The sequence below is a fragment of the Narcine bancroftii genome, chromosome 1 (assembly GCF_036971445.1).
Source record: "Narcine bancroftii isolate sNarBan1 chromosome 1, sNarBan1.hap1, whole genome shotgun sequence".
Taxonomy (NCBI): domain Eukaryota; kingdom Metazoa; phylum Chordata; class Chondrichthyes; order Torpediniformes; family Narcinidae; genus Narcine; species Narcine bancroftii.
This window is the reverse complement of record NC_091469.1, coordinates 80649092-80675720: the sequence shown is the minus strand read 5'-3', so window position 1 is coordinate 80675720 and position 26629 is coordinate 80649092. Positions and strand designations below refer to the sequence as shown.

Below are 26629 nucleotides of genomic sequence, written 5' to 3'. Positions count from 1 at the left end.
CACTGGCCTCATCAGTTATCAAAACCCACAAATCCATGGTGTAAGCTCATTATTCTCAAAGCTGACGGACAACTTGAGGAGATGCTGCTCTCACCGTTATACTTTGAGAAAGGCAATTTCCACAAACTCTAACAGAATCAAACATCCATCCAACTACGGCAAAATCGCATCAAGTACTTGTTACTGGAAAAAGAGCCATCAAGACCATTGGAGTTTCCAACTCCAAAGCTGGTAGGTTCATACAGGTATTTGTAATGCAGCTTTTGTCACAAACTAGTTCCTTTGAAATATGTCAAGGCTCGCACATCTTCCTTCTTCAATGACCTTGTCTTTGATACACGGATTTTTTTTTGAAGTTGGAGATTTAAATGTAACACAATTTATATGACAAACCACAGCATTCACAAATCCTTTGCTGCTCATTATATTGCAGCAGTCCACCCTCCCTAGGCCTTTGATGTCATTTTTGACAAGGCATGAAAGCAGAGTTCTCTGACATTACTTCAGGATATTGTATTCTTGGGGAATCTGATTAATAAGAGACATGGTCTATCATATTAATTTTCATCTCAATGCAACTTTTTTTTAAAAGATAAGCTCAGTTCCTATCAGTTCTGAAGCCACTGTTGTAACATTCTGTTTAAAATTTCCCAATTGTGATTGGTAGCTGTTTAAAAGAGTTGAGTAAAATGGAACAGAGTTTTGCCAGTTTTGAAGTTTTTTTTTTCTGTTTTGTGATGGACAATGCCACTGGACGTCAGGATTTGAAGCAGCCTGTATGTATTCAAGCACAACATGCAAACTGGAGAAGTGTAAAATAACACATTTGGCCGCATCTTGATGACAAGGAATAAAATGAGCTCTTTGAAACTTTAGCCTCAAGTATATTGCAAATATATTGCATTCTAATTATCATCCACAAAAGAACCCATTCCCCAGTAAAGACGTAATCTACTTCAAGCCAGAAAAAGGGAATTATTCCTCTTTTCATTCTAATTTCACTCAAGCCTGCTTCAAATAACTCCAAGCATACACTGAAACAGGTGGCCACTTAAAAGTTAATATGATTTCCGAGTTATAGAAAATTCAATCCTTTTAGGATCGTTAGAAGCCCAATCAGAACTCCCTTAGACATTGCTTTGTGTTGATCAGATAAATTGCTGAGTGAGAATCCCTCTAAATTCTTGGAGACAGAGATGATTGCTTCTGAGGGGATACATTGGTAATACAGTCAGATATCATAACTCTTTCTGCATACATATGTACACATTTGGAAGTATTATAGGCCATGATGAACTTAAATGAAAAGTGAAACAGAGAAGTCAGCCAACTTCTGATTTAAGACATAGTCCACTTGTAGTCAAGAAAACAGACTTGCGAATCAGACTTTTCCATATTTCTGCCAAGATTTTGGCAGGTAGCATCTGGGTGAAATTTGCTAAATGATCAAGTGCTTTCTCAACTAAGTTTCAGTCAGAATTGTATGCTTTCTTGCAAACAAACGAAAAGAGAGCTATCTAGACACAGAGTTCCCAGATGTGCATATTGGCCATTATAAATTCCCACTTTAGCATCTGATGAAATGGTATTAATGTGCATCATCTTTTTTCCCAGCTCCTAATTTTATTTTACATCTTGGTGGAGCCCTGTTATAAATTCCAAATGCCTTTGGAATAGTTGTAATTTGAATCATGCTACCGAATATCACTTTGCAAAAGACGTGTTGAACAGTAGTAGGACCAAAAACAGAATCTGCTGGAAACACTCATCAGGTGATCAAAATAGTTGGAAAGACAAAGTTAACAGTTCAGGCTGTCAGTTGTGATGGCATTGTTGTAAATATCTATGCAAAATTTGCAGCGTCATAGAGCTATGCAACACAAACACATGGTCAAGTTACCTATTCAATTACCCAAATTTGGCTCATCACCCTCTGAATCTTTCTTATACATGTTCTTGTTTGTACCTGCCTCTACCATTTTGGTTATTTGGCATACCACCATTCTCTGTGTGTGCAAGTTGCCTCTCAGGCCCCCTTTTAATCTTTCCTTGCTCATCTTGAATCTAAACCCATTAATTTTGGACTCCCCTGCTCTGGAAAAAAGACTGGCTCTTTATTTTAGCAAGGCACCTCATGATTTTATAGATCTTTATAATGTCACCCCTCAACCTCCTGTGTTCCAGGAAAAAAGGCTGGATGGGTCAGCAATTGTGTAAATCTTTTCTGGACCCTTTCCAGCTGCATGATATCCTTCCTATAAGTGCGTGACCAGAACAATAAGCAATATTTAAAAAGTAGTCGCATCAAAGTCTTGCATAGTTGTAACATGATGCCTCATTTCTTGTGTGCAATGTTCTGATTGATGAAGATGAGCCTTCTTCACACTCTGACTGTCTATGCTGCCACTTGCAGGGATGTACGTACCTGTTCCTCTTGGTCTCATTGTTCCACATCTCTCTCTCCAGAGACCTGCCATTTACCATAGAAGTTCTGTCCTGGTTTAACTTTCCAAAATTCACATCTCACACTTCTTCAAATTAAAACCCAACTGCCATTTCTAGGCCCATTCTCACAGTAGGTCTTATTGAAGTCTTAGATAATCTTCTTCATTGTCTACTGAACTACTAATGGTGATATTATCCTTAAACTTCCTAACCACAGTAATATGGATGATGATCAATCTTGGACCCAGCTCCGATCCCTGTGGAGCACCAATGATCACAGGCCTCCAATCTGATAAACAACAACCTGCCTCCTATCACCAATTGTATCCAAATGGCTGGCTCACCTTGGATTTAACCTTCCAGACTAGCCATATGTAAGCTTGTCAAAGGCCTTCCTAAAGCCCACATAAACCTTGTCCAAATAGGTAATCATCTTGATTAGCTCTCTAAAACTCAATTAAATTCCTGAGACATGGCATAAAGCCAAGATGACTATCCCTAGTTATTCATAGCCTTTTGAAATTCAGTGTGACAGAGTATTTAGAGGTGGTTTGGGAGGAATTGTTAGAGCAGCTCACACACACACACACAATTTAAAACACAGAATATTTGCAGAATGCTTTTTGCAGAGGAGCAACAAAGTTGCAACATACCCCATGCCTGGGAGCATGTGATCTTTGTAGGAGAGAGGAGAAGAGTTTTGTTCTCAGAGAGGGAGGGAGTGAAACAGAGAGAGGAGACCTGAAATCAGTTCCTGAAGGACAAGCTGGCAAACTTTGGAAGGCTGCCTGGTTAATGGATAAGACTGGCTGTCTGAAAGGTGACCTGAAAGAAAGAGGATAATCTGGAGAACCCTAAAGGGGGCAAGCTTCATCAAGACCGATTGAGAAGGAATCAGTTATGGATGTCCTGGAAAAGCAATCTCTCTCTGAAAACCAGCAAAATCCCTCCTGAGTGGTAACCATTTGCCTGTTAAGCACCAAAGACTGGTGAACTTTGTTAATGTTAACTTCTGTGCACAGTACAAGAATTGCCTGCTACCAGTGAGATTGGATTGTGATCCAAAGAACTTTTCTAATCTTAAATATATATTACACACACCTATGCTTAGTATTAGAGGGGGGATTAAATAGTTAGGTAGGCTAAGTAATAAGTTAAAGTTTAATTCTGTTTTCTTGTTCAATTATAATTAAAGACTATTTTTGTTTAAGTAATGTGTTGTGGTGAATATCTATTGCTGCTGGTTTTGGGGGTCCTCTGGACTCTGTAACAGCAGTTAGATTTCAACTTTTAGTATTGCCTCCAGTAATTTTCTCACTTCTGCTTCCCTGGCTTGAATGTGCAGTCCTTCTTAAATGGAAGTACAGAATTAGCCACCCTCTAGTATCCCGGCACCATAACTATGGCTAAAGATGAGGCAAATATCTCTGCCGGAGCCTCAGCAATTTCTTCCCTTGCTTCTCACAATGTGTGATGATACATTTGGTGTGGCCCTAGGGATTAATTCACCTTTGTGTTTTAAGACTGCCAGCAGCTCCTCTCTCGTAATGTGAACAACTTTAAAACCATCTCCACTCTCTTCCCCAAGTTCCGTGGCTTTATGAGCTTCACCCCAGCAAATACAGACGCGCATTGTGATTGATAACAGTTTAAAAACAGTTGACCAAATGACAGCAGGGTTATTAATGTCAGAATTTTTTTGTTATTATAGGCCATAAAATGCTGCATTTTGTGAGAATTTTAATCTGTTTTTCTGTATCCCAGGCCTAATGGGTCACAGTAGTAGTAAAAAAAAACTTTGATCTAAAATGTCGACCCGATTCTCTTGCCTCAGATACTGCTTGGCCAGCTGAGATCTTCCAGTAGTTTCAGTTTTGCATTTTCCAGCATCTACATTTAAAAAAAAATTGTTAAAGGTTATGTAACACATAACCATATAACCATTTACGGAGCGGAAACAGGCCATGTTGGCCTTTCGAGTCCGCACCGGTTCACTGATTTTGTGCGCCCATGACAGAGGTGAAGAGATGGGGGGCTAAGATGTAGTATAGTCTGCTCATCAACCAGTGAAATGAGGGTCCTGCTGATTGGTTAGGATTTCAATTTTGAAAAAAAAAAATCACTGGATTGAATTCTCTTCTCCATACAATTTTACTGAGTCACATCCTTAGCACCAAGCATTAGATATCCCATGGGCATTTACACTCTTTCTGGTACTTTGTATTGCATAGAAACTATATTCTGTTGTAGGAATGTGGCATTAATTCTGCACCATTTATTCTTATTTTCCCAGCTATAGGGAAGATATCAACAAATTGAAAGGCGTTCAGAGGAGATTCACCAGGATCTTGTTGGGACTGGAGGGGTTGAGTATAGGGAAAGAGGCAGTTGGAGAAGATAGAAGCATTAGGAGCAGGCCACCATTTGGGTCAGACAGTTAACCCATTCAGACCCGAGCTCCCAATGATCTGTAAGATCATCAGAGAAGAAAAATGGATTACCTGAGAAGGCATCTGAACCAAAAAGAACTCTGGTGATTAGAAGATCATGGCTCTGGACTCCATACCAGATCAGCGATCGAGCTTGATGGCCTTATTTCATTCAGGGCAGGCAGAGATGCTATTGCTTCTGGCAAGACTGGAGGAGAGGGAACAACTCCATACAGACAGCAAATTCTGTGTTGTTGTAAGGAGTTTGTATGTTCTCCTCATGTCTACATGGGTTTTCCCCTCGGAGGCTCTGATTTCCTCCCACCATTTGAAACGTACCTGGGATGTAGGTTAATTGGGTGTAAATTGGGTGGCACAGACTTGTGTGCCAAAATGGCCTGTTTCTGCACTGTATGTCTAAATGTAAATAAGTTTAAACATTTTTTAAAAATATTAATAGAACAAAATAATACTTCTAATTTTAAAATCAGTTACATTTTCAAATAAGTAGTTGCTAATGTGATTAGGGCCATGGGCAGTATTTTAATTGACATTTAAACCTCCAATGGTCAAATAAGTACCACGAGCAATTAAGAACATGAACTGGAAGACCTGTTCTGGTTGATTCAATGCTGAAATCCTTGTACCAAAGAGAAAGAAAATTGACTCGCGTGCTCCAAAAACTGGGTTGTATATCTCAGTCAGTTTATGACCTTGAAATATTTGCAATTCACTGTGGAATCAAATTTAATTTGACCAACCCCAATTGAAATTGAGATACTAGCATTGCCAGAGATAGTGACAAACGATTAAAATTCCTTTGAGCTCAGAATATCAGAATTTATGAGAATCGTTAACAAGATTAGTGTGTTCTAAACTTGTGCACTACCAAAGTATTCCTGACTCTGATATTAATTAAGACCATCCTGCTTCATTATTTGCCTCAGAGCTTCTCTGAGATGAACCCTTGACATAACACCAGCCAGATCAGTTATAACAGGGGAACATCACCAAGAGGAGTTGCTGAGTCTGAAACAAGACTCCATTTTCACCTTAAAGTGGCAAAAGTGAGTGTACCATTTTAATCAGCTCACAAATGTAGGGTCAACCACATATTCCCCTTATTTTATTATTCTCCCCTACTCCAGTGCACACAGCAGGACACACAGAATTGAAAAAAACAGTCCTAGTTTCCAATATTTCCATCATTTATCACCATCTTTGTACATGTGATAACAAACTTGAATTTAAACTAAATGATTAGGAGTAGAATTTTCTTCCCAGTCATTTGCTCAACAGGCCACCTATTTCTGACAAAGGTTTACTGTTCCGTGTGAGAATCCATGATCTTTGGATGGAGATATTCGAGGTCAAAGACCTATCCAGTATTGCTCATAGGAGGTGATATAAAACAACTAAATGCCATTTTCCCAGAAAACCTACTTAATTGGCATGTGAATGACCCATCTTTAAAGGCAGCTCAAATCATTCACACTGAACCAAGAAATGCTGTGTCATTGCGACCTTCTATACAAGCATGCCGCCATTCAGGAGCAAAAGGAAACGGGACTGCAGCATTACCGCATTGGCATCCTATGTGATGTATAACCTATGCAACCTCATTGCTGCTGGCTCAAGTTTGAATCTCTTATTGGTAAGTCGCACGCATTCAACGTCATCAATGCCGCACAGCTTTTGACAGTCCTGGACCCGGCAAGCCTGGTAATCCTTTTAGACAAAAGCCATTGCAAAATGCATTGGAATTAAAACATGGAATTAAAATGACCCCATCTCACCTTTGTATACAGATATGGGAAGTATTAAAAAGCAGTTAATTCCTATCTTTTTTAAAAAAAAGTTTTTTATTTTTCACACTATGAATCATACTGACCAAAATACACACAAACATTTCCCTCTTGAATGTACATAGTGTCATTTTCTCCCCTTTTTCCCCCCTCCCTTCTTCACCCCCCCCCACCCATTCAACGTTCAACATACATGATACATTAAACACATTAAACAATGTCATCACACAATGAAAATAAACTTGTGTCATCTACTTTTACATACTGGGTCAGTTCATTTCGTCTTCTTCTCCTTCTGTCATTTTAGGTGGTGGAGGTCCATGGTAGGATTTCTCTGTTGTGTTCCATGTATGGTTCCCAAATTTGTTCGAATACTGTGATGTTATTTCTTAAATGGTATGTTATTTTTTCCAATGGAATACATTTATTCATTTCTATGTACCATTGCTGTATTCTCAGGCAATCTTCTAATTTCCAGGTTGACATAATACATTTTTTTGCTACAGCTAAGGCTATCATAATAAATCTTTTTTGTGCTCCATCCAAATCGAGTCCAAGTTCTTTACTTCTTATATTACTTGGAAGAAAGATCTCTGGACTTTTTGGTATTTTGCTTTTTGTGATTTTATTTAATACCTGGTTTAGATCTTCCCAAAACTTTTTCACTTTCTCACATGCCCAAATTGCATGTACTGTTGTTCCCGTTTCCTTCTTACAGCGAAAACATTTGTCTGATAATGTTGGGTCCCATTTATTTAACTTTTGGGGTGTGATATATAGCCTGTGTAACAATGATAATTAAAAGATTTATAACAAACATGTACATCAAACTGCAAGAGAAAGAGAACGAGGAAACAAAACTGCACACAATACTCCCTGTGTGGTCTCACCAAACAAAAATGGGAACAAGATCTAAACATAAAACATAGAAACATAGAAGATAGGAGCAGGAGTAGGTCATTTGGCCCTTCGAGCCTGCTCCGCCATTCAATGAGATCATGGCATATCTTAAAGTTCAGTACCCCATCCCCGCCTTCTCTCCGTAACCCCTAATTCCCTTAAACTGAAGAAATATATCTAATTCCCTCTTAAATATATTCAATGAACCTGCCTCTACTGCCCTCTGTGGCAATAAATTCCACAGATTCACCACCCTCTGGGTAAAGAAATTCCTCCTCATCTCGGTCCTAAATGGATTGGCTATTATCCTCGAACTATGGCCTCGGGTTCTGGACACCCCCATCATTGGAAACATCCCTTCCACATCCATTCTATCCAGTCCTGCCAGAATTTTATATGTCTCTATGAGATCCCCTCTCAATCTTCTAAACTCCAGCGAGTACAATCCTAAATTGCGCAATCTTTCCTCATAAGTCATTCCTGCCATTCCAGGTATCAGCCTGGTGAATCGCCTCTGCACTCCCTCCATTGCAAGAACATCCTTCCTTAGATAAGGTGACCAAAACTGCACACAATACTCCAGGTGGGGTCTCACCAAGGCCCTGTACAGCTGCAGTAAGGTATCCTTGTTCCTATACTCAAACCCTCTTGATATGAAGGCCAACATACCATTTGCCTTTTTAACCGCCTGCTGTACCTGCATGCTCACCTTCAGTGACTGGTGCACAAGAACCCCTAGGTCTCTCTGCACTTCCCCATCTCCCAATATATTGCCATTCAAATAGTAATCTGCCCTCCGGTTTGTATTTCCAAAGTGGATAACCTCACATTTATTGACATTGTAGTGCATTTGCCATGTATCTGCCAAGACCCCCAATTTATCCAAATCACACTGGAGCTTCCTGACCCCCTCTTCCGTGCACACAACCCCTCCTAGCTTAGTGTCGTCTGCAAATTTGGAGATATTACATCCAATCCCCTCATCTAGATCATTTATGTAAATTGTGACAGCTGGGGTCCCAGTACTGACTCGTGTGGCACTGGTCACCACCTGTCACTCAGAAAACAAGCCGTTTATCCCAACTCTCTGTCTTCTATCTGCCAGTCAGTTCTCAATCCACATCAATACCTTGATTTTGCATGCCAATCTTTTATGTGGGACCTTATCGAAGGCCTTTTGGAAGTCCAGGTACACCACATCCACTGGCTCTCCCCCATCTATTTTACCTGTCACCAACTCAAAGAATTCCAATAGATTTGTCAAGCACAATTTACCTTTTGTAAATCCATTTTGACTCTGTCCGATCCCTTCTCTGCTAGTCATATGCTCCGCTATTACATCCTTAATAATGGATTCCATCATTTTGCCCACTACTGATGTAAGGCTCACCGGCCTATAATTCCCCGCTTTTTCTCTACCCCCTTTTAAATAGTTGAGTAAGATTGATTGGGTGATGTTTATGGGGGGGGGGGGGGGGGTTGACGGTGGATAGACAATAGAAAGCATTCACAGATCTAATGGAAGAATTGCAGAAATCGTTTATACGGTTTGACATAAAAATAAACCAAAAAAGGTGACTCAACCGTGGATAACAAGGGAAATTAGAGACAGCATTAGGTCCAAAGAGAGAGCATATCAATCCATGGGTACTGATCCTGAGTCTATCGAGTTCTGGAAAATAATTCTTAAAGCATCTGCTATCTGAATATCCACTTCCTTAAGTACCCTAGGATGTAGATTATCAGGTCCTTGGGATTTATCGGCCTTCAATCCCTTCAATTTCCCCAAGACCATGTCCTTAGAGATACTGATTTCTTTCAGCTCCTCCCTTGCATTAGACTCTGTGTTTCCCAACATCCTTGGGGTTTATTTGTATCCTCTCTTGTGAAAACAGAACTAAAGTAAGAATTTAATTGGTCTGTCATTTCCTTATTCCCCATTATATATTCCCCTTATTCTGACTGCACTCTGGATTTCACCAATCTTTTCCTCTTGACATATCTATAAAAGCTTTTGCAGTTGGTTTTTATGTTTGCCGCAAGCTTACTTTCGTAATTTATTTTTGCCCTCTTGATTAATCCCTTTGTCCTCCTTTGGTGCATCTTGAACTGTTCCCAGACTTTGGATTTGGTACTTTTTTTGGCCAATTGATATGCTCTCTCTTTGGACCTAATGCTATCTCTAATTTCCCTTGTTATCCACGGTTGAGTCACCTTTTTTAGTTTATTTTTATGCCAAACCGGTATAAACGATTTCTGCAATTCTTCCATTAGATCTGTGAATGCTTTCCATTGTCTATCCACCATCAACCCCCCCCATAAACATCACCCAATCAATCTTACTCAACTCCTGTGTCATACCATCATAATTCCCTTTATTTAAATTCAGAACCTTAGTCTCGGTTTTAATTTCATCACTCTCCATGTCGAGTGAGAATTCGATCATATTGTGATTGCTCCTACCCAAAAGGCCTCGTAGAACAAGATTGCTGATTAGCCCCTTTTCATTGCATAATACCCAGTCTAAAATGGCCTGCTCCTGAGTTGGTTCCTCGACATATTGGTCTAGATAACCGTCCCGTAAACATTCAAGGAATTCCTCCTCCTCAGTCCTAATTTTACTAATTTGGCTAGTCCGATCTATATGTAAATTAAAGTCTCCCATGATGACAGCTATTCCCTTATTGCACGCTTCTCTAATTTCTCTTTTTATGCCTTCCCTCACCTCTATATTACTATTTGGAGGCCTATATACCACCCCCACTAACGTTTTCCACCCCTTGCTATTCCTCAGTTCTACCCATATAGAATCCGCATCTTCCGAGTTAATAACCTTCCTGTCAATCGTGTCGGTCCCTTCTCTCACCATCAATGTTACCCCACCCCCTTTTCTTTCTTGCCGATAAAGATAAAGAAGGAAACATGGGAAAAGCTATGCTCCGGAACTATGAGAAATACAATAAACATAAGGTTACGCATGATATAATTCCTATCTTTTAACAGCTGTGTAAAAGGGGCTTAAGATTACTGTTAGGCAAATGTTAAACGAAATTGGAGCAAGAATATATTCTTGTTTGACCACAGCGTAAATGATGAATTGGATGCATATTCCTCAATCAGTGAAGACTTCAGAGCTCTTTGATCATGAAGAAATCTTAGACTTTTGATGACTTTTTTTTTAAGTGCAATCAAATTTGGCCAGTATCTGCCTTGAGTGTTTTGTTATTTCTGGGTTACCAGACTTTATTAGTCAAATCAGACTGGCCAGAAAATTTAACCCCCTCCCAAGACTTGCAAGGAATGTTACATGTAATTTAAAGTTTCCTCCTTAAAGTGTGGTGTATCATTTGATTCCAGTGCAGGTGGCCAAATAAACCAAAAAAAACCTTGTTTTCCTTAATTTTTTTTCTCATCAAATTGCAGTCAGTAATGAGCCCAAGGGAACAATAACAATGGAATTAGTAGATATTTACCAATCTGATCAGTAATAATGGAATCGAGTAGTCTATTCCTCACCTCCATGAGTTACCATCCGATTCATATTAAATCAACCTTTATTTTTTGCAAACTGCCCACAGAAAGTATATCAACTTAAAGCATGACATTTCCAGTAAAATGAAATGTTCTCTTCCATGACTGTAAATTTTATATTTAGAAAAAAATAAAGTGCATTTAGTCCCATGTAAAAGACCAGACCATGCTCTGTTCTCACTGCTGCCATCAGCAAAGAGGGATAGGTGCCACACGACTTATACCACCAGGTTCAGGAACAGTTGCTACCCCTCCACCATCAGACTTCAAAACAACAAATTCAACCAGGAACTTATTTTGGACTTTTTCTTTGCAAATTATTTATTATTGAATATTTATTTTCTGTATTGTACTGTTTGTTTGGACTTCCTTCTTGATTACATTTCTCTCTTCTGTATACAAATCTTTTCTCGAGTAGAGTTTTACTTTTGCAGAAAAGTAGAAATTCTGCCGGATCCACTGGAAAAAGGAATCCTCAGGGTTGTATGTGATGTTAAGCATGTACTCTTAACAATAAATCTGAACTTTGAACAAGTTAAAATGGAAAGTTTGAAGAGCTGTTTCATATTTATTCATGCAATATGAATAGAAATTGTTGTCAATTTGCCTGGGGTTCAGTTTGGAATTTTACTTTTGAATGTACAGATTTGACATCAAAACTATACATTGTTTTTATTGCCAATATATAAATTGACACAATAAAATTGGTAGTTTTGAAAAATTTAACAATGAAGAGATGCTAGAATCAGGAATTTAAAGAGAGAAAATGCTGCAAACATTCAACATGGCAGGATCTGTGGAACAAGAAAATAAGTAACTGTTCCAGGTTGAAGATATTTCTCAAACTGACAGATTATTTCACTTTCCACAGACGCTATCTGACTGCCAATTGTTCTCAATACTTTGTAATTGTTTTCACTTTTGTGGTCTTGTTATTTTAGCATGCAATCATCACATAAAGGATTTCCCGAAACATCCATACAGCTATAAGATTTGGAGAGTTCATTATTTAATCATTATTTAATCTCGATTATTTGTATCCAAACTTGTTTAAGTTCAAGCCCTAATTTTAGTGCATTCTGAAACGCTTCCACAATGGGAACAGCACAAATTTGTGTATTCCTTGCTCAGTGCTCAGGAGTGACCAATATGGGATTGTAATTCTATTGCTCAGAACCCTAACGTAGAACATAGAACATTACAGCACAGTACAAGACCTTTGGCTCATGATGTTGTGCCAACCTATATAATCCTAATCAAAAATCTACCTTCTTTACCTCACACCTATAACCCTCTATTTTTCTTGCATTTATGTGCCTGCCTGAGTCTTTTAAATGTTCCTATTGTACCAGCCTCAATCACCACCCCTGGCAAGACACTCTAGGTACCCACTATTGTTTGTGTAAAAAAAAAACTTACCCGTCATCTCCCTTAAACTTTCCCACCCTCATCTTATACAATCTTAGGAAGGTGTTAACTATGATCAGTAAAACAATGGGAGAGTGGGAGGATACAAAATAAATGGGGATACAGGTACACGATCCTTTATCCGGAACCCTTAAGGGAGAGCGTGTTCCTAATTTCAGATTTTTCCAGATTTTGGAAAGCCAGATTTAAGCCCACCCGAATTGTGCTGCCGTATCTGCACCCACCAGATTCACGCTGCCAATCTCCCCCTCACCTGCCCAACTCGCGCTGCCAGTCTCCCCCTCACCCACCTGACTCGCGCTGCCAGTCTCCCCCCTCACTCTCCTGACTCGCACAGCCAGTCTTCCCCCTCACTCTCCTGACTTGCACAGCCAGTCTTCCCCTCACCCGTGACTCGCGCTGCCAGTCTCTCCCCCTCATCCCACCCCCCCCCCCCGAAGCACTGCCATCTCTCTCCCCATTTGCCAGATTTTGGAGCTTTCCGGATTTTAGATGTCCGGATAAAGGATAGTGTACCTGTATTAGAGATATAGATAGACAAGATAGTGGGAAGGACAAATTATAAAGAACATGGAGAGAATTGCAAAGCAACAGATGGTGCAAGTTGGATGGGTGAATGTTATTGAGATCAGTGAGCCACTGCTAGGGGCATAAACTGGAAGCTGCAATAGATAAACCAGATCATCTTCAAAATGTTTAATCACAGGGTTCTTTTATGATAACACAGTCCATGTTTCCCTCTAATCAACCAAGGGGTGCAGGGAGCTGGGTGCTGGGAAACATCCTTGACATGGAAATTTCTTCACAGACTTCAAATTATTCATGTCCAGAAATCTGTGGCTGAATTTCTGGACATAAATTAAATAATCAATAGCTATTTTTAATTGGGTCCTTCTCCAGAAAAAAATTGATTTTTTTCCAGTTATATAGAACTGAGAAAATGTGGTATGCAAATGAAATTAATGTGATTGCACTTCACACAAAGAAAAATTGATAGATACTAATTAACATTATTACATCCTCTTCCTGTCATAATATTTTATTCAATGGATGATTAATCTCTTTAAAGAATCTTATCAGAAATGGGTATGCTTAATCTAGTTGAAATGCAATTTATGAAACTTGTATTTCTCCAGACAGAGAGTAATACATTCCAACTTTAAGGAAGCTTTTTTTTGATTCAGTGATTAAAATTGACAGCTTTTAATATCCACAGGGATCACAAGATAAATAGTTAATTCTATCCTAGGACATTTAAAAGAAAGTTGAAAAAGTAAACCTGACTGAAAAAAAATAATTTTAGTCAATGAAACACCAAATTTTAAAAAAGAGGAGCAACTTCATCATTTCAAATAATAAATTCAACCTGATTATAATGTTTTTGGTAAAAATACTAAGAATTCACATTGAGTTTCAACAATTTCTGCCACACTTTTTGAGTTCCGAACTAAACTTCCTCAGAGCATTGCATTAATTAAAAAAAAAATTAGAGATACAGTCCAGTAACAGGCCCTTCCAGCCAATTGCACCTTCGTTACCAACTAACCTACTAACCTGTATGTCTTTGGAATATGAGAGAAATCAAACAATCCGAAGGAAACGCAGGTGATGAAGGGAAGAATGTGCAAACTCTTGACAGACAGTGGTGGATTCAAACCCAGTTCACTGGTGCTTCAATAGCTGTGGGCTGACTTCTACGCTGCCATACTACCCAATTGTGTTTTTTCAACCCCCCACAAAAAAGAATCAGCTGGATGTTTTAGGCATTAAACCAGGACATAAACAAGACAGATTGCAGAGGAGGAAATGCTTGCTGTCTTGAGACAGATAAAGGTGGAAAAATCCTCAGGTCCTGACAAGATATTTTCTTGATCCTTGAGGGGGACTAGTACAGAAATTTACAGAATTTGCAGGGACCTGAGCAGATGCATTTATAAAGTCATTAGTCATGAGTGAGATTAGTCAAGAAGGTTCAGTTGTTCTGTATTCATGTTGAGGTAGAAGCCAAGGAGTGGTTGTAGAATGTAGATGATTGTCTCTCTGACTAGAGGCCAGTGACGAGTGATGCACCTCAGGGATCGGTGCTGGATCCATTGTTATTTGTCATCTACATCAATGGTTTAGATGATAATGTGGTAAATTAGATCAGCATATACACAAAGATTGGAAATATAATGGACAGCAAGGCTTTCAAAGGTTTCAGCTGGATCAGGACCAGCTAGAAAAATGGGCTGCAAAATTGCAGCTGGAACTTAATGCAGCCAAGGGCGAGGTGTTTCACTTTGGGAGGACTTGCACATGAAACAGCAAGGAACTGCAGAATACAGTAGAACAGTAGCGACTGCAGGTATACAATTCCTTGAAAGTGGCAATGCAGGGAAATAGGATTGATTTTTGAAGCCCAATGTACCAAAAGCTCTCTTTACAAAGTATTGATTACAAGACTTGGGATGTTATTCTGAAGTTATACAAGGCATTGCCTGGACCAATTTTGGAGGATTGTGAGCAGTTTTGGTCACCTACCTTTAGAAAAGATATCAAAAAGATTGAAAGAGTGCAGAAAGATTTACAAGGATGTTTCTGAGATTTGAAGAGCTGATTTTAGACAATGTCTTTATTCCCTGGAGTGTCAGAGAATGTGAGGAGATTTGATAGAGGTATGCAAAATTTTGACGGATTTAGATAGGAAACAGGCTTTTCCACTAAAGCTAGGAAAGACAAGAACTAGAAGACATGGATTTAGGGTTAGGAAGAACTTCTTCACTCAAATAGTGGTGAGAGGATGAAATAAGATGATAGCACAACTGGTGGATGTCAATATTTAAAAGAAATTTGGATAGATAAATATATGGGCAGACATGAATGGCTATAGGCTGAGTGCAGGTTGATGGGACTAGGCAGAAAATAGTCTGCATGTATTAGATGGGATGGAGGGCCTGGTTTTGTGCTGTTGTGTCCTATAATTTTTTTTTTTAAGTAGTGAACTGGATTCGACAATGGCTGGATGGGAGAAGCCAGCGAGTGGTTGTGGATGATTGCTTCTTAGACTGGAAGCCTGTGATTAATGGTGTGCCTCAGAGATTTGGCTGGGACCAGTTATTGTTTGTTTTCAATGATCTGGATGATAATGTGGTAAATTGGATCAACAAGTTTGCAGATAACACTAAGTTTGGAGACATTGTGGACATGAAGAAGGTTTTCAAAGATTGCAGAGGGATTTGGACCAGCTGGAGAAATGGGCTGAAAAATGGCAGATGGAATTTAATGCAGACAAGTGTGAGGTATTGTATTTTGGAAGGACAAACCAAGAAAGGATATATACAATAAATGGTAGAGCACTGAGGAGTGTGGTAGAACAGAGGGATCTGGGAATACAGATACACAATTCCCTGAAAGTAGCATCACAGAAAGATTGGGTCATAAAGAGAGCTTTTGGCATATTAGCCTTCACAAATCAATGTTTTGGGAATAGGAGTTAGGATGTTATGGTCAAGTTGTACAAGACATTGGGGAGGCCAAATTTGGAGTATTCTGTCCAGTCTGGGTCATGTAACTACAGGGAAGATATCAATAAGATAAAAAGAGTGCAGAAAGGATTTACTAGGATGTTGCATGGACTTAGGTCTGAGTTAGTGGAAAAACATGGTTCCCTTGTAACTCAGGGCAGCATGCAACACTTTTATAGCACCAGAAGTCAGGATTGGGGTTCAAATCCTGCACTGTCTGTAAAGAGTTTGTATGTTCTCCCAGTGTCTGCGTGGGATTTCCCTGAGGGCTCTGGTTTCCTCCCACCATTCAAATCGTAACGGGGATGTAGGTTAATTGGGTGTAAATTGGGCAGCACAGACTCATGGGGCGAAATGGCCTGTTACTGTGCTCTGTGTCTAAATTTAAATAAAACTTTAAAGGTTAAACAGGATAGGTCTTTATTCCCTGGAGTGAGGGGTGATTTGCTGAGGTATTTAAAATTATGAGGGGGATGGACAGACTAAATGTAGATAGGCTTTTTTCAACTGAGGGTAGGTGAGATACAAACCAGAGAATGAAAATGGAAAAGATTAAAGGGAAACATGAGGGGGATCTTCTTCACACAGAGAATGGTGGGAGTGTGCCAGCTGAAGTGGTGAATGCAGGCTCAATTTTAAAATTTAGGAAGAATTTGGGCAGGCACATGATGGGAGAGGTATGGAGGGCTATGAACTGGGCACATGGATGGGAGAGTTATGGAGGGCTATGAACTGGGCACATGGATGGGAGAGGTATGGAGGGCTATGAACTGGGTACATGGATGGGAGAGGTATGGAGGGCTATGAACTGGCCACATGGATGGGAGAGGTATGGAGGGCTATGAACTGGCCACATGGATGGGAGAGGTATGGAGGGCTATGAACTGGGCACATGGATGGGAGAGGTATGGAGGGCTATGAACTGGGCACATGGATGGGAGAGGTATGGAGGGCTATGAACTGGGCACATGGATGGGAGAGGTATGGAGGGCTATGAACTGGGCACATGGATGGGAGAGGTATGGAGGGCTATGAATTGGGCACATGGATGGGAGAGGTATGGAGGGCTATGAAGTGGGCACATGGATGGGAGAGGTATGGAGGGCTATGAACTGGGCACATGGATGGGAGAGGTATGGAAGGCTATGAACTGGGCACATGGATGGGAGAGGTATGGAAGGCTATGAACTGGGCACATGGATGGGAGAGGTTTGGAGGGCTATGAACTGGCCACATGGATGGGAGAGGTATGGAGGGCTATGAACTGGCCACATGGATGGGAGAGGTATGGAGGGCTATGAACTGGGTACATGGATGGGAGAGGTATGGAGGGCTATGAACTGGGCACATGGATGGGAGAGGTATGGAGGGCTATGAAGTGGGCACATGGATGGGAGAGGTATGGAGGGCTATGAACTGGACACATGGATGGGAGAGGTATGGAGGGCTATGAACTGACTAGTCAAAAAAAATGGTTTGGCTCCTGAATGGGCTCGTTTCTGTTCTGTAATGTTCTATGATTCTACAGCGCTAATGAAAAACCTGTTAAATCTGAAAAGTTAACAAGCTGATGTACTTTCAGTATTACTGGGTCAAAATCCTACAGTCCTAATTGAGAGTAATGAGCAGGTTCATCAGCATTCTGAAGTAGCAATGGATAAGCATTGTACACTCGCTTTGTTAGACAGCAATGTACACAGTGTTCCCAGTTCTAAAAATAATGAGTATTGAATCCTCCTCTTTCACACCATCTACTTTAAAGTTCAAGAAATAAAACACAAGAGACCATTTTTTTTGGTTGAGTTCTATCAGGAACTTCCATGACTTCCCTGATGAGGATGTGTCTGATTAGACCAACATAATAGTGCATGTTTAGATCATTGGGATCTCTTTTGGGGAAGGCATGACCTCTACAAGAAGGATGGGTTACACCTAAACCCAAAAGGGGTCAATATATTGGCAGCTAGGTTTGGTACTACCGTCGGGTGTGGTTTAAACTAATTTGGCAGGGGGGTGGAAACCTGTATGATTGGGCAAAGGACAAAAAAGATAAAACAGTAAAAGTTAGGTTAGGCAGCGAAAGTAAAAAAATCAGAAAGAGCAAGGAGGGTGAAAAAAGCAAATCTGAAGGCTTTATATCTTGCTGCAAGAAGCATTCGGAACAAGGTAAATGAATTAGCTGTGGAAATTGAGATAAACAAATATGATTTGATTGGGATTACAGAAACATGGTTGCAGGGTGGGCAAGCCTGGGAACTTAACATCCCGGGGTATACGATATTTAGGAGATATCGGCAAGAAAGAAAAGGGTTGGGGTAGTATTGATGGTGAGAGAAGGGACCGACACGATTGACAGAAAGGATATCAACTCGGAAGATGCAAAATCTATATGGGTAGAACTGAGGAATAGCAAGGGGCGGAAAACTTTAGTGGGGGTGGTATACAGTCCTCCAAATAGTAGTGTAGAGGTGAGGGAAGGCATTAAAAGAGAAATTAGAAAAGCGTGCAATAAGGGAACAGCTGTCATCGTGGGAGACTTTAATTTGCATATAAATTGGACTAGCCAAATTAGTAAAAATACTGAGGAGGAGGAATTCCTTGAATGTTTACGGGACTGTTATCTAGACCAATATGTCGAGGAACCAACTCGGGAGCAGGCCATTTTAGATTGGGTATTATGCAATGATAAGGGGCTAATCAACAATCTTGTTTTACGAGGCCCTTTGGGTAGGAGCGATCACAATATGATCGAATTCTCACTCGACATGGAGAGTGATGAAATTAAAACCGAGACTAAGGTCCTGAATTTAAATAAAGGGAATTATGATGGTATGACACAGGAGTTGAGTAAGATTGATTGGGTGGTGTTTATGGGGGAGTTGACAGTGGATAGACAATGGAAAGCATTCACAGATCTAATGGAGAAATTGCAGAAATCGTTTATACCGGTTTGACATAAAAATAAACCAAAAAAGGTGACCCAACCGTGGATAACAAGGGAAATTAGGTCCAAAGAGAGAGCATTATCAATTGGCCAAAAAAAGTACCACAACCGAAGACTGGGAGCAGTTCAAGGTGCACCAAAGGAGGACAAAGGGATTAATCAAGAGAGCAAAAATAAATTACGAAAGTAAGCTTGCGGCAAATATAAAAACCGACTGCAAAAGCTTTTATAAATATGTCAAGAGGAAAAGATTGTTGAAATCCAGAGTAGGTCCTTTGCAGTCAGAATCAGGGGAATATATAATGGGGAATAAATGGCAGACCAATTAAATTCTTACTTTAGTTCTGTTTTTACAAGAGAGGATACAAATAACCTCCCAAGGATGTTGGGAAACAGAGACTAATCCAAGGGAGGAACTGAAAGAAATCAGTATCTCTAAGGACATGGTCTTGGGGAAATTGAAGAGATTGAAGGCAGATAAATCCCAAGGGCCTGATAATCTACATCCTAGGGTACTTAAGGAAGTGGCCATTCAGATAGCAGATGCTTTAAGAATTATTTTCCAGAACTCGATAGACTCAGGATCAGTACCCATGGATTGGAGGGTAGCTAATGTTACCCCATTATTTAAAAAGGGGGGTAGAGAAAAAGCGGGGAATTATAGGCCGGTGAGCCTTACATCAGTAGTGGGCAAAATGATGGAATCCATTATTAAGGATGTAATAGCGGAGCATATGACTAGCAGAGAAGGGATCGGACAGAGTCAACATGGATTTACAAAAGGTAAATCGTGCTTGACAAATCTATTGGAATTCTTTGAGATGGTGACAGGTAAAATAGATGGGGGAGAGCCAGTGGATGTGGTGTACCTGGACTTCCAAAAGGCCTTCGATAAGGTCCCGCATAAACGACTGGCTTACAAAATCAAGGCTCATGGGATTGGGGGCAAAGTATTGATGCGGATTGAGAACTGGCTGGCAGGTAGAAGACAGAGAGTTGGGATAAATGGCTCGTTTTCTGAGTGGCAGGCGGTGACCAGTGGAGTGCCACAGGGATCTGTACTGGGACCCCAGCTGTTCACAATTTACATTAATGATCTGGATGAGGGGATTGGATGTAATATCTTCAAATTTGCAGATGACACTAAGTTAGGAGGGGTTGTGTGCACGGAAGAAGGGGTCAGGAAGCTCCAGTGTGATTTGGATAAATTGAGGGACTGGGCAGATACATGCCAAATGCACTACAATGTGGATAAATGTGAGGATATCCATTTTGGTAATACAAACCGGAGGGCAGATTACTATTTGAATGGCAATAGATTAAGAGATGGGGAAGTGCAGAGAGACCTTGGGGTACTTGTACACCAGTCTCTGAAGGCGAGCATGCAGGTACAGCAGGCGGTTAAAAAGGCAAATGGTATGTTGGCCTTCATATCAAGAGGGTTTGAGTATAGGAACAAGGATACCTTACTGCAGCTATACAGGGCCTTGGTGAGACCACACCTGGAGTATTGTGTGCAGTTTTGGTCACTTTATCTAAGGAAGGATGTTCTTGCAATGGAGGGAGTGCAGAGGTGATTCACCAGGCTGATACCTGGAATGGCAGGAATGACTTATGAGGAAAGATTGCGCCAATTGGGATTGTACTCGCTGGAGTTTAGAAGATTGAGAGGGGATCTCATAGAGACATATAAAATTCTGGAAGGACTGGACAGAGTGGATGCAGATGGGATGTTTCCAATGATGGGAAAATCCAAAACCCGGGGCCATGGTTTGAGGATAATAGGCAAACCATTTAGGACCGAGATGAGGAGGAATTTCTTTACCCAGAGGGTGGTGAATCTGTGGAATTCATTGCCACAGAGGGTAGTAGAGGCAGGTTCATTAAATATATTTAAGAGGGAATTAGATCTATTTCTTCAGTATAAGGGTATTAAAGGTTACGGAGAGAAGGCGGGGACGGGGTACTGAACTTTAAGATCAGCCATGATCTCGTTGAATGGCGGAGCAGGCTCGAAGGGTCGAATGACCTACTCCTGCTCCTATCTTCTATGTTTCTATGTTTCTATGAATCTCATCTGCCCACACATGATCTCTATCGCTCCTTGCCCTGCCCATTCATGTGTCTATCTGAAGGCCTCCTACAAGTTGCTAACTTATCTACTTTTACCACTGTCACTGTCGTGTACTAACCTTAGTCGGGAGCAATGCCAGTTGCTACTGATGATGTAAGTGATGAGACGCACGTGAGTAGTAACATGGATGGATGTGTTAAGCATCAGTATACAGGTGATAGCTCTCAGACGCAAGAGGAGGAGAGTGAGAGTGTGTGGATATCCCATGTGGCGGTGAGTGAATGAGAAGGTCAGAGGAGTCTGTCTGGGTGTTGTTTGGGGAGTTTACAAATGCAAAAGTCGACTTCATGGTGAGCCGAAACAAATGAGTAAGTGTATTCCTTATTTGTTTGTAAGCTATGATAAATCAGTGCTGTTATAGTTGGCAATAATGAAAATTCTTGTCTCCATCTTCAAGATGTGACCCTAGATGAATTGGGTGAAAAGTTAGATTGCGATTTTTCCGCATGACCTTTTGAGGCGGGAGATTTTTGAGTCTCTTCACAATCTATTGTATCCTGGTAGATGACCATCGAGCACACTCGTTACAGAATGTTTTACCTGGCCTCTTGTCAAATGGGATGCTGGATTATGGGCAAGGACCTGCTTGCTGTGTCAAAACTCTAAAGTCTTCAGACATGAAATTCAAGCTGGTGGATTTTGTTTTTGCAGATTCCCATTTCCAGCACCTGAGCCTGGACTTGGTAGGCCCGCTTCTGTCATCTCACGGATATGCTCATCAGGTGGCAGAAGGCCATTCCTATAACTGGCATCTCTGTTGAAATGGTCACTAGGGCTTTCGTGGCTCATAGGATTCCATCTTTTGGTGTTCTGGTCACTATTACAATGGGTCGAGTGTCTTTGCTCGAGTCGCTGTTGTTCTAAACTCTCATTGACCTTCGGGACACTACCTGTATTTGCACTACTGCTTACCAACCGCAGGCCAACACTTCCATTGAAAGTTGAAGGCAGCATTAACTGCAGGTGGTGATGCATCTACCTGGAATGAATGTTTGCCCTTGGTTCTCCTTGGCATACATACTGCTGTTTAGGCACATCTTGTATGTTCAACAGCAGACCTAGTATCTGGCACTACGTTAACCTTGCCAGGTGAGTTTGTGAATCCAAGTCCAAGCACAACGCACTATGATCCAACTAGTTATGTTGATTATCTTCAGGAAAACATGAGATTACTCCAATGTGGCAGGTGTTGCCTGTAGCGTATGTGTGGAATGATATGCAATGCTGGTTCATATTCCTTTGGCATGATGCAGTTCACAAACAACTTCAACCCATTTACAATGGCCCTTTTCTGGTCTTACGATGCCACCTGAGGACTTTTGTGATCGACAGGAATGGAAGAGCTGACATGGTTTCCATCAGCAGATTTAAGCCGGCGTATACCGATGGCCCACATTCTGTGTCAGAGTCAGAGGTCCAGTTGCCCTGTGCATCACCCATCTTGAACAAGGTCGGGCCAAACTGTCAGCCCTCCGGAATGTTACGTAGCAGACAATTCCAATCAGTTACCTCTTTGCATGGCTTGTAGGCTGAGATGGGGAGCTGTCACTTTCATGACTTACCTTCATCAGGAACGGTGCCGGTTGCTGCTGGAGATGTAAGCAATGAGACATGCGTGAGGAATAGCGTGCATACACAAGTGTGTTAAGCATCAGTATATGAGTGATGGATCTTAGATGCAGGAGGAGGAGGAGAGTTAGAGTGTCAGGATCATCCATATGTCAATGAGCCAATGGGAAGTTTAGAGAAGTTTGGCTGGGTGGTGTTTGGGGAGTTGAGGAATGCAATGTTGTGTCTAGTGAATAATAAAGAAAGTCAACTTCATGGTGTGCTGGAAGAAATGAGTGAGTGTATTCTTTATTTGTTTGTAAGTTGTGGTAAATCAGTGCTGTTACACCACCTCCCCTGGCAGTGAGCTCCAGACCTCTACCATTTCGTTTTTAAATTAAAAAAAAACTTGCCTCACATCTCTTAAACTTTTCCCCTCATGCCTGAAATTCATGTCCTGGGAAAAAGACTGACTCCCTACCCTATATTTACAAAGCATAACTTTATGCATTTCTACTTCTATTAGGTCAGACCTCAGACTATCTACGCATGTCCAATCTTTCCTGATAGCCCATGTATTCAAATCCAAGCAACACCCTGGTGAAATTCTTCTGTACCCTCTCCAAAGTCTCCACAGCCTTCATATAATGCAGCAATCAGAATAGTCCACCATACTCCAAATGTGGCTTAACCAAACTTTTTGTGCAGCTGGCAGCATGACTTTTCTACTCAATGCCTTGATCGATATCTATGCCATCTACCTTTTTTATCATCCTATCCACTGGTGTTGCCACTTTCTATAAGCTGTGGACATGCCCAAGATCCCTCTGTACCTCAACTGGTCTTAAAGGTTCTTCCATTTATTAATCTACATTTTGCCTTTGCTTCCAAAAATAACTCACCTCTCACTTGTCTTGATGAATCTCCATCTGCTACTTCTCAACTATATTTTCCAACAGATCTGTATTATGCTGCATCTTTTAGAGACCCTTCCCTTCCTCACTCTGCACAAGCCCATCAATTATCATGTTATCTGCAGATTTATTAATCATCCTACCTACTTTTTCATCCAATTCACATGAATTGGAGGTGTGTGTGTATATATAAATATAATCAGACGCTCTAATACTGATCATAGACATCTAGTCAAAAAATATCCCTCCATCATTCTGCTCTGTCTTCAATGGCCAAGTCAGTTCTTTATCTAACGTACTATGGCCTGACATCATGGAAGGTTCTTAAGATTTTTATTCTTTCAGGTTCAGACTGAATGGGAGCAGAAAATATGGTCACCAATGTGAATAGCCAACCCAGCATATTTGGCTTCTTTTGTATAATGAAGAAAAAAAGTTTTCTCTCTCTCCCACCCCCCCCCCCCCCCCCCCCACCACCAATGCAGTAAAAACCATTATCCAGCACCTATGGGGATTGGTGAATGGTGGATACATGATTTTTTCATTGTTTAAGATTTTAAGATTGTGCGTTGCTTGATTGGCAAAATAACCGTGAGGGGGTGCTAAATTTTAAACTTTTTACCTATTTATTTTCCATGTTTTTTTTTGATGGTGTCTTGAATTCCAAATAATGGGGAACTTACTGTCTATCAGGAGTTTCTTTGGGATTTAGCACATTTTCCAGATTTATCAACAGTTGGCAGACTGTCCTAATTGAGTTTTCCTGATTTGTTACAAATATTTTTGTGCATGATGCATTTTTCTCTACAACATACATAATTTAATTTTATTGTCTCGTTTATTTTTCCAGAGCAGCTCATGTCTGTCAGAATTCTTGACAAAAGATGATGAAATATTCTGAGCTATTGGGATTATGGGAATATTATACCAGAGAACTCAACCAGACAAAGATGGATAACAAAGGCTTTAATTTTAGAAAGAAATTCTGAAATTTTGCTCAACTGCTCATGGAGACACAAAGAACTTTGGCGAGATATTTCCTCAAGGGTTTGTACGAATTGGATTAAGATCGTGAATCGGCAAGAAAAGAGAATGTAATGGATTTCTTTTCTAAATCGGAGCCATAGAAATGTTTTCCCATTTTTCTAAATCAGCATTTTATTTAGGGCGTTGTAAAATTTCAATCATTTTACAATAAAACCAGTGACAAGATAACAAAACAAATATTCAGAAATTGACACGTTTAAAAAAAGACTTAAACCTGACAATATCAAGGCTGATTGCTGTTGAAAATGCTTGTACAGAGTAGAAATCATTCACTGTAACATGACTAATGAAGTTATTGGTGCAATTGCACCAATCCTTTCCAGTTTCAAATCATTTAACAAAATTTAATGAAAATACATTAATGTATTAAACATGACATAACTCGTTTTCAATTGAATTACATAACTAAATTTCCAGTACTAATTTGATGCACAAGTAATTCTAATGAATGCTTAAATGTCAACAGAATTAGAAATTTGTTATTCGGTTGGATTTAAGCATTTGCAAATAATTATGAAATATTTGTCATTTTTCATTTGTAGTTATAATTTTGTACTGGCAGTGCAACATCACATGTATATAACTATGTTTGTTGAACCAAATGAGAATGTCATAATATATTTACCAATAACACAAGGCATTCAACAAGTACAGGACCTACATTTCTTTCACTGGCAGTACATTTTGAATATTTTGTATAGTTACTCCTCAAGTATTATTACATTGTGTTAAATTGATACATCTTTAATATCATTGCTAATAATTAAATTCTAATCTTCATATTTTTTCTACGAGCAAAAGAATTAAAAATCAAAACATTCAAGTATTTTGTTTCATTTTAGATCTTGTGCAATTACAAAAACCTAACAGTCTAACCTTGGATATTTTGAATTGATGGACCATTAGAAATTAATTTCTATTGTGGAACCATAGAATGCCACACCACAGAAAACAGGCCATTTGGCCTTTCTGGTCTGTGCTGACCACCATTCCATAAGTCCCATTGACCTGCTCCCATTCCACAAGCCTCCAGACCTCCCATCCATGTATCTATCCAATTTATTCTTAAAACTTATGAGCAACTGCAGCTCATCCCACACTCCCGCCCCTCTGAGTGAAGAAATTTCCCCCAATGTTCCCCCTAAACCTTTCCCTTTTCACTCTAAAGCCATGTCCTCTTATATTTATCCTTTCTAATCTTAGTGGAAAGAGCATACTCACATTTATTCTGTCTCTACCCATCATAGTCTTATAATCATTTATCAAATCTCCCCTCATTCTTCATTCCAAGAAATAAAGTCATAACCTGTTTAATTTTCCCCTGTAACTCAACTCCTGAAGACCCGGCAACATTCTAGTACATCTTCTCTGCACTCTTTCAATCTTATTGATATCCTTCCTGTAGTTAGGTGACCGGAACTGCACACAATATTCCAAATTTGGCCTCACCTTTCCTAAACAATTGCAACATTACATCCTAACTTCTATACTCAATTCTTCAATTTATAAAGGCTAAGATGCCAAAAATCTTTCTTTACAACCCTGTCCACCTGCAAAGCAACCTTCAGGGAACTAATTATCTGTATTCCCAGATTTTGCTCCTCTGCATTCCTCAATGCATGTAGACTTACTGTCTACCTTACCATATATAACCATATAACCACACTTACAGCACAGAACATGTCAGTTCGGCCTTACTAGTCCATGCCGTAACAAATCCCCACTCTCCTAGTCCCACTGACCAGCACCCAGTCCATACCCCTCCAGTCCTCTCCTATTCATGTAACTATACAGTCTTTCCTTAAATGTAACCAATAATGTAACCTTGGTTACATTATAAATGTAACCTTGGTTTGCCCTTCCAAATTGCAACACCTCATACTTGTCTGCATTAAACTCCATCTGCTTTTTTTGTTTTGGCCCATTCTCCCAGTTGCTCCAAATCCCTCTGGAAGCTTTGAAAATCTTCCTCACTGTCCAAAGCACCTATCTTTGTGT

General features: G+C 40.2%; 1 protein-coding gene across 2 annotated transcripts in view; it reads left to right on the top strand.

Moving 5' to 3' along the window:
- The window catches only part of mfsd3 (major facilitator superfamily domain containing 3), a 191995-nt gene extending 167074 nt beyond the window's left edge, over positions 1–24921 (top strand). The window contains exon 6 of one of the 2 annotated variants that reach the window (XM_069930860.1): positions 24435–24921. In XM_069930860.1, the coding sequence (XP_069786961.1) occupies positions 24435–24485 (51 nt within the window). In that variant the 3' untranslated portion in view covers positions 24486–24921. Of the gene's footprint in view, positions 1–4738; positions 5304–24434 lie in introns of those variants that run through there. The other variant, XM_069930865.1, reaches the window with a different exon arrangement.
- Positions 24922–26629: the final 1708 nt, after the last annotated feature.